Genomic DNA, 12,955 nt, shown 5'->3' with positions numbered 1-12,955 from the left:
TCAGAATACAACAGAGCTCTTTCACATCATTTGAGTAACTGTATATTGACTGTCACCTCCACAGAATTTTTACTGGTCTGTTAATTACAGCGTAATTTGGCAGCAATGTTTGCTCACCCCAGGGTTTTGTTGGGAGGTGGTATGGTTCTCTGGTTGATTTGTTTTATTTTTAATTAATTAACAGACTTTTCCTAAATACTTGCCAATGACTTGCACGTCAAAGACAAGATCCAAAGCACTGCTAATTCTACAGTTGTCTTTCCACTGCAGTGGCCTCGGGATCAAAACGTATTAAGATGGCACTGTGGGAAGGGCTACAAAAACCAGAAGCTACTCAATGCAAGTTATAGAAGAAGTTAGTGCAAGGACTTACAATGGGCACTTACCCGCTCCTTTCCTACAGTCCTCTCATGTCCCTGCCTCACCAGCACTACAATACTCAGCTTCTTCCCTATTCTTTAAAATTTCCCCTAGCTTCTTTGCTGTAATGGTCACTTTGGTTCAATTTCTGGCAAAGAGCATGCAATCAGCAGAGACATGCTCACACTTTTTTTTAGGGGGGCATTAAATACACTGTATAACTATCAATGTTAGAATTAAATGCTCTTTCTCATCACAGTAAGCCCTTCCCATGCCTGCCTGACAGCTGCTGGGACAAATAGTTTTGTGGCTTATTTGGCATCGCGCATTTCTTATTTCTCAAACTGACCATATTTTCCACTACACTCCATGTCTATCTCAGAAAAATTACATCTCTCTTTACATTCTCGAAAACAAAACTGATACAAACTGCAGTACTCTACCAGCTCCTTTAACTTTTTACTCAATTCATAATGCACAAATTAATACCACCTGATTGTTTAAATATACATTTTGAAGGCTTCCCTAAAGCTAATACTCAAACAGACTCCTTCTCCACAAGACACAGAGCCTTCAAGTACGTCCTGAGGCTCTTAACATCAGATCCTGCCTATGGTACTCAGCAGCTCAGCATGCTGCCAAGCGCACTCAGACTGTTCAAAGGCAGCTATGCTGTTGGAAGGCAAGTGCATACGGAGAGGACTGTGCTGACATGCATTTCCATGCCCAACAGATACAGCCAGTGCTCCTTATTTCAGAAACAATACTGAAAAATTACAAAGAAAAGGAAACTGTTCTGTAGAATTTCTATTGCCAACGGTTTTATAAGGCTTTTCATAGATACACACCAAAACTATATTCTTGCTACCACGGTGAAACATGTCCTACACAAGTCAAGCACAAAAAAATCTTTAACTGGATTCCTATTTTTTGCTTCACAATGACAGCCTTAATGTCGATGTTGTTATTAGCATTATGAGCACAAGGCCAGTTGATAAGATGCCAGTGTAATAAGCTGTACTCCTTCAGTGAGAGGTATTAGTGCCCTGGAAAACACATCAATATTCTGTCGTGAATACTTATACATCTGAATGCTTCACAATACTCATGATTGCAACAGAGAAATATCTAACATTTGGTAAACTGAGGCAGGAGAAAGCAAATTCTCTGGTAAAGGAGGGAATCAAACCCTCATGTGCTGATATTAATCAATGGACCATCCCTGTTGTCAGGACTGAAATAGGAGAAGAAAGTACCTACCACAAACTGATATCCAAATTACACTCAAAATTCAAGACTCCTGAGATCTAGTCTACTGCCATTTAAGTTACACCAGCTATTGTACTAATACTCTTCTGCTGAAATTAGGCTTGAAACAAAAGTTTACCAAACAGAAATGTCTGACAATCAGGCAGAGAAGCCTCACCTGAATTAGATAGTGAGAACATAAACTGAGAAGCTCCAGCAGCTGCAAATGACTCCCAGCTGCTAATACATCCTGTATCACCCCTGGTTCCAAGAGGATCTGTAAAGAAGAAAATGGAAGGTTTGTCATGTAGAACTCAGAGTACTTTTAGAAAATACTATAGATTTTTGTTATTTTAGACATTTAAGTCAACATACAGAACAGAAAGAGTAAAATTAAGCATATAGAAAAGTCTCTACAGGATGGGAAGAGAGTTTTTCAAGTCCACCTGAATCGCCCAAAGGATTTTTAAGCAGATTTTCCTGTGAGAGTCCACAACCAACATTATCCCCTAAATCCTTTAAAACAAAATGAATGTTATGTATTTAAAAAGGAGACTTTTCAAAATAACAGAACCTCCTTTTGTTATTAATATACCTGGATGTTTCCATAAATCATGATGCATCATGCCAACAGAATTGACTTGAGAATTAATATTATTTGTGATTGAAAAAAAATATAGAGGAACATCCTTCCCATTCTGCATGGTAACACTTCATAATTTTCCTAACCAGTGTCTTCATTTTACAGAGCAAGGCTGTGAAGGCACAGAGTGAGCATGCTTCTGGGGAAGTGCCAGAAAGGGCTTAGAAACCAAGACTGATTATCATGTCACTTGCTCAGATGAAACTCCAACTCATTTCAATTAAAATCACGCACAGGCAGCAGCCAGGATAATTGAGCCTCAGCTCCTAGCCTGCTGCCTTGAGGTCAGCTTGTTAGAGTATCCTTTTCAGGACACAAAAGAGTCTTTGCTAACATAGACACTGGTCAACTTCTTATCAGCAATCACATTACAAACGATCCAAAATAGTATTATTTAAATATAAGTGGTGCAGAATCCAACAAAAATCAGAAATGCATAAGAAAAATTATTTTTTCAAAGATACTCAGTTTATTCAGAGTTTTATTCTTGTTGTATTTCCCCTGGCAACTTTGGTTTCACACCACATGAGGTCAGTCTCTCACTGCTACGCAGGGAAGTAAAGCTTTTTTCAGATCCTTTTTCTTCTGCCCACACAATTTAGTTTTATCTCACAGTATCATTTATATGTCTCAAATGCAGTGTGGATTTGGAATATGGAATATGGCATACAAAAGGAAAGAAACTCATCTGCATCTTTTGCAGTTAAGGAGTTTTTGAGGAAAATGGAAAAAAACATGTATGCATTTTTTCAAGCAAAACCACAAATTATCTCCAACCTAATGGATATATTAGGAACAGGAGAGAATGGGATTGATTCCTTTTTATATCAAGAACTCATGTATATCAAGTTCTGTCAGTGTATGACAAGCTTAAAGCTTCTGCAAATATCTCTATGTATGCATATTAGTTTTTAAGAGAACACATAATTTACATACTGTATAGAAGTTCTTTATCTAGCCACAAAGACACGTAAGGATCTTAATGTAAATAAGAATCAGGTCTAGCACAATCTGGGTTTTTGGCTGGTGCTAATGAGGTTGCTATCCATGATGAGAGGTAGTTCAATGGAAAGTAGAAAGGTTACAACAATATGTCCGATAGGTGCATTAAAAAAAAAAAATAAAAAATGAGCAGCCCTGTCGAATATTTTCAAGTGAGAAGTCAAGGTCAGGCTGATAAAAAAAGCTTTTTTAGACCTTGCAGTGTTTGTTATTCAGACAACATTCACATTGAGGAAGTTGTCATCTGAACTGATGTCATATTACTTACTAAATGCCAGCCACCAGCTTATCATTGTTAAAGACACAATATGAAGGGAACTAGAACCCTAAGCAGATTACTACCTTGTAGGCATAGACAAACTATATTTAACTGCTATATTATTAATGTATTTTAAAGCTACAGCAATCCATTTACAAATAACACTGGTAGCATTATGAGATGAAAAGGACAAGAGGGAAGGAGGCTGACTGGTTACTACCTAGAGGTGATTTGCACAAAGACAGGAACAGAAGTTCATTTCAAGGTGGCAGGCTTATTTCTTACACATTTTTCTATTTCTTACAGCTTTCCTATATACCATGCAAGATTTATTCTGCTGAGATAACATATTCACCTTTGTGTTTCCCAAGATAACTGAGGAAAACCTATTTTGTCTCTTCCCAAGACTTTGCCTTAAACAGAACTATCTGAATTTTTATTCCATACTCAGTAGGATACAGATAAAAATACTAATTCATTTATGCTCAGTGTTCACCATCTTCAAACTGCATGCTGGGGAAACCCAGAAGAAGAAAAAAGAACAAACAATGAAGAATGAAGGAAGTAACACAAGCCTTCCTTCTGCTGAATCTGTGGTATTCACAATTACTCCACACCTCTTAGCTTCTATGCATTACTACATTTCCTTGGTTTTTATTACCAGCATAGCTGTTTATATGCTATATAGGTCACCCAGCTGAATCTTAACAGTGAATGCACATAAATACCACCATATGCACGCCACAAATACATTCCCCTCTGTCTAACCCTCAAAACAACAGCTCTGAGGTCTTCAGAGGGATGCTTATTGAAAATTAAGGAGAGGGAAACAAAGATCTAATTTGTATTCACACCTTCAAAATTAATCACAAATTATTAGTGTGAAAAGTAAAGAGAGAAGCTTAATCATTTTTCCTACTCTATCCTCAACCCAAGGGTTAGAAGGCATAATTATCAGGGCAGAAACGTGGAGAATTTTGAACCATGAACTTCAGTCAAACTTTGCAATTTTTACCAGTAAAGGATGTGCCTTTGTATGACACATGCCATCTTAGGCCTGCTTTCTGTGCTATTTTTATATCAAGATTCATTAGACACAACTCAGGTACTGCACATGGCTGCACCTCACAATCAATCCTCTATTCAACCCTTATTTCTAAGGGTTAATTTTCATTATGCTCCCAACTTTTCTCTGGCCTGTGATGCTACCCGAGAGAATCAGCTTAACCACCTTCTCCCTGCATACAATGGGCAGACAGCCTGAGTAACTCACTTTCCCAAGCCACCAGGTCTGACGTATTGCTCATTTTCACACTGATCTCCCTTGTCAGGTTCTTCCTCTCCTCCCCAACAACGACTGTGTTTTCAAACAGGAATATTGTGCTTCAAGGCAGCCATTCTACCCTCCATCACGCCACAAACCCTTCAGAGAGCACGAACCAAATCCAGTTCACTCCCTCTTATGGTCAGATCCAGAGGCCAAGGGATAGAAAGGATGCAAAAAAATTGTTGTTTCTTTGCAACAGAATGCTGAGTTCACAAGATCCAGAAACACAGATTACACAATTTCTTAGACATACAATTTAAATTTATATGAAAATGCATCCATTAATGCTTCGTTGATATATTAAGGAAAGCTCCTCTGCAAATGCAAGAATTGGAAACATTCATAAATTAAACCTGAGCTTCTGAAACACCATTCTGAAGTCTAAAAGGGAATTCTGTACTCAGCCTCATGGTCACAGATACACATGGCCCTTAACACACACTCCTGTACATCTACCCTCTGGGCAACAATCTAAAAATGTGATTCATTCTCCCTTCCCTCAAGACTTCCCTCTTCCTTTCCCGACATAACCTGCATCCCCTCCAACCCAGGGCTCCAAGTAAGTATGAAAAAGATTAACTGGGATCACACATCTTGCCTCTCTCTTCAATTGGTTTTCTTTGGGGACTTCTTGGCAACACAGAGCAACTAGCAGTTATGAATTCTTGGGCTAGGAGTAGTATATCCTTTCTCAACGACAACTACTCATGCTCCACCTCCACATTGCCCAGACTGAGAACATCCTCCTACTCTTTTAAGCCTCCTTCCCTACAACCAACAAACCAGTACAGGCCAACAAAAAATAAATAAATAATATAAAAAAATTGTATGTTTGTAGCAAAGAGGGCAGTAATGGACAAAAGAGAGTGAGGAGGAAACTCCTTAAACTGCCCTTCCCAACAAAGAAACTTATAGCCTAAGGGAGAAGGTCAGGTCCAGATTAACTATCACCTCTATAGAGTCTAATGAAGTTTATATCTAGAAAGAACAATTACATCATTCAATCTACTCCCTGTATATTGTAGGCCATTATATTTCATCAAGGCACTTTTAAAAACACTAAAATAAGGCTACTTAAGGCCCAAGGAGGCTAAACTGTCTGTCCAGACAAAGATGGCAAGACTGAGGATGCACTTTTGTCACCTTAATTTCAGCTACTCGTTTATACCCCTGCATTTCCTTCTCATTGCCATACAGCTGTTTGTGGGGCCAAGGAATAAGTGGGGGGGTATGACTCACATTAAAAATGAACCAGTATTATGCTACAACAGTAAGGAAATATGTAACATCATGTCAGAACATTCTAGAAAGTAAACCATATGGAATTTAACACAGAAAACAAGAAAAAAAAAACAAAACCAAAAAACCCAAACCCCTAAGATTCCTGCCAGTCTGATGCAAAAGAAAATTCCTCTTGACTCCAGTTGTAGTGATCAGCATTTCAAATGAGACAGGCATCTAACAAAAGTACCACTTGTTTTTTTCCCTCTGGAGACTATTCTGTGTGCTTCAGAGCAATCAAAAAAGTAACTTTTCTTTTAGAGCAATTTAGACTGCATTTCACTCGCAACCAGGTAGCACTTCTGCCTGTCTCCCTATTCATTTGTTCTTCAGTTGAATCCTAAGCTTCTCACATGTTGAGAAATACTGCTCCAAAAAAGTGTGAGCAGGGGAAGAATGTTCTAGTCCCCTGCAGGCAACTGCCCAAAGCCCAGGCACATAATGTTTGATAGTACTCGTTACAAAACCCAGATGTCTCATTAGCCAATGCCAGAAGGAATCATGACCAGCATTCCTCTGATATATGTCATAATATTTTTCCAGAAAACTAAATGAAAATCTGTGCTAAATGCACAGCATATTAATTACAGAATCATAGAAAACCTCCAGTTGGAAGGCACCCATAAGGATTATTGAGTCCAACTCCATGGTCCTCCTACCTAAAACTAAACCATGTGTCTAAGAGCATCACCCAGATACTCCTTGAACTCTGACAGGCTTGGTGCTGTGACCACTTCCCTGGGGAACCTGTTCCAGTGAACGACCACCCTCTCAGTGAAGAACATTTTCTTAATGTGCAGTTTGAACTCCCCCTGACGCAGCTTCATACACCACTATGAAGTAAGTACCAAGTAAATACCAAGAAAATTCACTATTTTGGGGAAGATTTTTCATTATTTTGATTACTTTCAGCTCTATAAAAGTCATCCTGTCCATAGCTTGATACCTATCAAGAGAATGAACATGAAACATTTAAATTTGTCTGCAATAAACTGCGTAAATTGAGTTAATTAAGCTCTGTACTATTCTAAGCCTTCTGGGCAACCTGTAACTGAACTGTAAACCTAACACCTAAAAGCTGTAAACTAGTGCTAGGCACAGAATCAAGATTATCCTCCTGATAGAAGTAAAAAAATAAAGTATCCAGAAAGAGTATCAAATTTATATTTTGGGCTTTGAAATTGCATTGAAAAATTATGTTAAGTATTTACAGTGAGACAGTCCTGCTGTAATAAGTTTTCCAGGACCTTGGCATGTTGTCCCCAGTAGAAAATAACAAGGATGGTTGAAGTCACTTTTGTCAGGGACACCAGGCAGTTTAACCGAACCCTATAACTTATTTTAATCCAAAGGCAACCAGTGGACCTGCCTCGCACATGACACAGGAGGTCACTTACCCAAGAAAATCAACCATCACAATAGAGCTTTGCAATACACCTCATCTGCAAATCAGCTAGAAAGGTTTAACAGAATAAGAGGTACTAAGATATTGAGAGACATCTCTCCCTGGTCTTAACTGAAAATGGCAGATGAAATACTGGTTGACCACTAGAAAAACACCATCACCATCAAGCTACAGGGGAGACGGGGTTGATGAGAGTAAAACCAAGATTCTATAAAGAAATTAAAGCAGTAATCAGAAGTAGTTGTACTTACGAATATTTATTTCTATTATTTCTTCACTATCTGAGAAGACCTTTCACTCTTTCATGTTTTTTTTTTGTTAAAGAAATAACTAAGCTGAATTATTTGACCAAAAAAGTAAAAGAACAATTTCATAAAGGAGCTGCAAGGTAATACTTTAACTAACTGTAGGTTTGTGTGCATGAATTTGAAAAATCACCAGATGGTTCTCCTATCAGTTCACGAAACCTGTTTGGTAAAGTGGTGATAGCTGTTACAGGATAACAGGCTTTTAACTAACTGAATAGAAGATAAAGTTAGTAAATAAAGGCAGTAGTTAAATAGGATTCACATTGATAATGCATTAAAGTAATATTGAGAGCAACCCAAGTACATGAAATAACAACATATCTGAAAATACCATTAAGTTCTAGATTTGTAACTAGAATAACGTACTGATAGCACCTTTATTAAAAATTGCTGCTATGTTAGCATTTTGTGGGTAAAAGAAAATCTGTCAAATATGCTAAGAAACAGAAAAAGTTTAAAGCTTATTTTCAAATCATTATAAATGCAACTTCATATGTGGCTTTCAAGGAGAGAAAACATTTGAATATTCTTTCTATAGGCAGGGTGTAAGGCTGTGTTAATCTGGGGCTAAGAAGATAAGACAGGTGACTTACCCCAAAATTTGCTTTTGGAGAAAGAGCTTAACATAAAATCTCTCTTATATTAATGCTCCCTCACTGATTCTTTAGAATAATTTTATAACTTCAGGAAGACAACTTAATTTCTATTCATACAGAAACAAAATATTATGGTTTAGAAAAAGAAAAGAGACCCTAGCCAGTTAGGAAAACAGGACTTGGTCAGGAGAACTTGGATTAAGTGTTATTAAAGCTGCTGGTTTGCTGTATGGTCTTTGGAAAGTTATTTCCTCCCAAAATAATTTCCTGTCTATGATGTAACAAAGTAAGTACAGTGATTACTTGCTTTTGTAATGTGCTTTGAGGTCTTCAAACAAAATTCTATCTAAATGCAAAATATTTCTATTACCAGACTAAAGACATATGATAGAACATAAATACAAAGAAGAAAGATCCAAGTCAGTGAAGCATTTCAGTATACATAGGACTCCAACTGTGTATTTGTATTTTTGTTGAATTAGAATCACAGTCACCTACTGCCAATTAAACTCAGTGTTCTTGCACAATTCTTCTTTCTTGAAACTATACCACAGTGCCTGTCAGCCAATTCAAATTATAATACCACTTAGATTTTATATATGTAGATGAGATCAACATAAAATATGTAGTTTGCTAGACCTAAATTTGAGGAGGAATGCAAGAGCCTCAAGTAAAATGAGGAGTCTCAAAATTTCAGTTCAAACCACTTATTCAGTCCCATGGCACTTAGAAGACCTTGCTTTCAGCACTGAAACTATTCAAATGCCCAAAGGTTTTCTTCTGATCAAAAGCACCTTTTCTTGTAATGAGTGACCCAACTACAGTGGCCTGTTTAGAGGTTATCCCAATTCCTCCAAATGAGATTATGTTTCTTGGTAACAGAACAGTTAAAAACAAACTAACAAAAAGGTCAAAAAGAGCAGGCAACTGTGTCCATGACTCTCTAATCCAGTGGTTAAGACTCTTACCTAGAAGGAATTGTGAGCTCCAAACCCTGCACCAAGACCTGTTTCTCTATATTAATATCTAAAATATATAGTTCCTGTACTGATTGTACTTCATCCACCCCCCTTCCAATGCACGGCTGATACTTGCAAAATGCCCCTGTGAGGATGAAGGATGAGTAATCTAGTCATTGAGACTCTGGCCTGGCCTTATTGCTGCCAGCTGTGAAGTAAAAGAGAGAATGACCTTAAAGCCCTTTTATGAAGAAAGGATGTATCAACTGCAACAGGAAGAGAGTTTTATCTCTGAATTCTGAATACCGGAAGTACATGGTAAAATACCAAAGGCCAAGAGGGAAGCTATTTAAGACATTTTTTTGCCAAAGATTTATTCCTTTTGTTAGCTATTTATTTCTATACCAACATTTCCTTCTTTGTGATCATTAGGGACCATATTATGACGTTATTTATATTTAACTTGAGTTTTACTACAATCTTTTCTTCTGTTGAACAACCAATTTTCCCTTAAAAGCAAAATATTTCCACCAGTAATTCTGAAAAGGCACTAAGTAGACAGGAAGATAAAATTGGTATCTTAAGTCTGGAAGCACATTGCAAATTAAAAAAAAAAAAAATGCAAGGATGAGAGTTTCATTTGAGATTGCAATGTCATGCTAAAAATTAAATTTCTTAATTCTGACAACTTTCAAAAACCGCAGGCATCAAATATTGCCATCATGCAATGTTAAATATTTCCACCAGATGTCTCCAATATATTATTTTACACATAAAGTTACATTTGAGTTACTACACTTCAAATTGAATGCAAGATTCAGAAAAATTATTAAAGAAATAAAGAGAAGAAAACTGAAACTAAATATTTATCTGTTTAGACGTGGATACCTTAGGACTGTCCCTAAATTGTTGTCAGTTCCATAGTGTTACCTAAAGAAATAGCAATTTTTAGGACTAACATTTTGGCCAAAGATGTTAAGGAAAAGGGAAAAGAAAAAGAAAAAAGGAAAGAGAGTTCATGGCTTTCACTTTTAAGGGGCACATCAGATCATGTCTTGACACCTACATTATCGAAGCAATATACAGTTGTAACTGGCATGAATGAGTTTTGGGTTACTAAGAAATATTTTGTTTGTTTTTTAAAACAAGAAAGAGTTCACAGACCCAAACTAAAGACGATCCTGGTTTCAGAACTCTCTCTGATGTAAGCACGCAGTAATCCAGTTGTTTATTAATAGCCTTTGTGGATTACTCCCACTCACTACGTTGAAACAGTCACCCGGATTCTGTCAGCCTGAGTCAGTACATAAGCAATGCTCAACACATATAAAAGCAGTGCCAGCAAGTGCCAGAAAAGAATTTCAAGGAGAAAAGGGAAAAATTGACACTGCCAATTCTCAGACCTACATATCACTGAGTTATGCTTCAAAGGCATCTTTGTAAGAGAACTCCTAGAGAGTTTTCTCATTTCTCTGTGCTTTGAAGTAGCACCTGTATCTGATAGACACGACAGAGTGCAAATTTTGCCCCATAATCACTTATACATATAAGCAACTGTATATACGTGCACACCTATATTTAACTCAAGAAGTCCACTCATTTATTCAAAGTAGATTATACCTAAAAATGAAAGACTCGAAAGGATCAAGGACAGAAGGCACATATTATTTACTAGGAGCTGAGGATACTATCCTGGAAGCAAGGTGGGGTGGATTGTTGGCTTATAAAAAACACAAATCCATCCTTTCAGGCTTCTCAAGATATTTTACACAGTTTTATTAGACTCTGAATTGCACTGAAAGATAGGGGAGTGTACCTCCATTCACAGCATACAGCATGGGTCTGATAGAAGTCAATTACAACCCACCTCCTCAAAACTGACTTTGGAAAGTATCTTTTGGATACTTCTATTTAGCAACAGGAGTTCTATTCTCAGAATAATAAACCTGAAGTCTGAAATGATGACACAGGTGCTCCACAGCACAGGAAACATTCAATTTTGTATAGCAAAACTTTCAACTGAAAGGACAGAAAGCATACTGATGACAAGCCATGGACTTAGATCTTCAGGCAATTCAGTAATATAGAATGGCATCTCTGTCTCTTTATATGAAATAATCTTTGAATAAATTATATTTTCCATAATAGCAGAAACACAGAAATTTCAAGTGCTAATCTCTAAGGCCAGTGCTAAAGTGCGACTGTTGTGTGGGCTGGTGACAAAAACAGCTTCTTTAAAACAGGTTAAAAAAAAATTCTTACTTTATATCTATTTAATTCCCTTTGAAAAAATTAAGGTCATATACTCAATCCACAGTACAGAAACAGATGCCTTAAATTCATATAACCCAACAACTCTTCCAGAATAACATAATATGGATTTAACTAATAAACAAGTATACATCAATAAATTAAATTCCTTTAGCAATATTTCCAGAAATAGTTTGGTTATCAGTAATTTTAGAGTCCAAAGCAGAAAGAGATGGATGTTAAGAAGTTCTGAGCTCACTGTCCACGAACTCTGGACTGAGATAAAGTCATATAGCAACACTGCCCAAGCATGCAGTACACAGTTATGTCAGATGGGGTTTTTTGTAGAGGTGTGGGGGCGGGAGAGGAGCACCACTCTACGTTCTCTGAAGTAACATAATGTGATGCATTACCTGCTATCATAAAAAGTGCTATGATAACAATGCAGAGTACCCATAAGCATTTACAAAGATGCTTGGACTGCATCTGTCCAGAAAGTAAAAGACTACTTTCCCTCTCAATTATATAATCTGTCAAACACAGCAGAGTTTATAAATATTTATTATTAGGAAAACACCTAGAGTATCTTTCTTCTCTTTACATTTATTTAGCATGCAGAATCAACTCATGTTAAGTTCTTATGAATAGAGGGGCATACAAGTCCTCCATGGTACCACCACCTGGTAACAACGCACATAAACAGTGTTTTTATTAGACAATCCCTCTATAGGAAAACAAACAAACAAACAAACAAAAAACCCCAACAAAACAAAAACCCCAGTATATCCAAAGTAAGATCTGTTAAATCAAAAGACCTTGTACAGGGCAGTGCACAAGAAAAATAATTTCTAGTACCTTTGTAAAGGTCATCTTCAGTTTTTATTGCAGTTTGCTTTCATTTGTCTCTCTTAATTTGAAGAACTGTACAGTACCTGTCCAGTATATGCAAAGTCCAAGGCCTGTTTTAAACCGAGGCTTGTGACACCATGCAAATTCACTTCATCAGCTTCACTTTCAACCATGCAGAGACTGAACATTGCCTACAGAAATAAAAGAAATATTATTAACTATTAAAAACAACCTCCAGTGAAGGTCCAGGAAGAACAGGATTGATTTTTCTACCTTCACTAACCTTTGTTTTTCCTTGGATAAAAATTTTAAACAGCAACAGACTGAGTCAGAATGAAATCTATGCCAAGTTTTCAATACAAACCCTATAGCAATCAATCTTGCAACTGACTCCTTTATCAATAAAGAAATAAAAGAAACTTTTCCAGAAAAAGTGAAACGAATCCCTTTTGCCCTTATATATATATA

General features: G+C 36.9%; 1 protein-coding gene across 1 annotated transcript in view; it reads right to left on the bottom strand.

Moving 5' to 3' along the window:
• LOC114818850 (kelch-like protein 32) overlaps positions 1-12,678 on the bottom strand; it is a gene marked incomplete at both ends in the record, with an annotated part of 33,762 nt that extends 21,084 nt beyond the window's left edge. The window contains 2 exons of the mRNA XM_029086488.1: positions 1,787-1,885; positions 12,571-12,678. Coding sequence (XP_028942321.1) covers positions 1,787-1,885; positions 12,571-12,678 — 207 coding nt within the window. The remainder of the gene's footprint in view (positions 1-1,786; positions 1,886-12,570) is intronic.
• Positions 12,679-12,955: the final 277 nt, after the last annotated feature.

The sequence above is a fragment of the Antrostomus carolinensis genome, unplaced genomic scaffold (genome assembly GCF_000700745.2).
Source record: "Antrostomus carolinensis isolate BGI_N321 unplaced genomic scaffold, ASM70074v2 scaffold14188, whole genome shotgun sequence".
NCBI lineage: Eukaryota > Metazoa > Chordata > Aves > Caprimulgiformes > Caprimulgidae > Antrostomus > Antrostomus carolinensis.
Note: the sequence above shows the minus strand (reverse complement) of the source record. Positions and strands in the feature narration are given on the sequence as shown.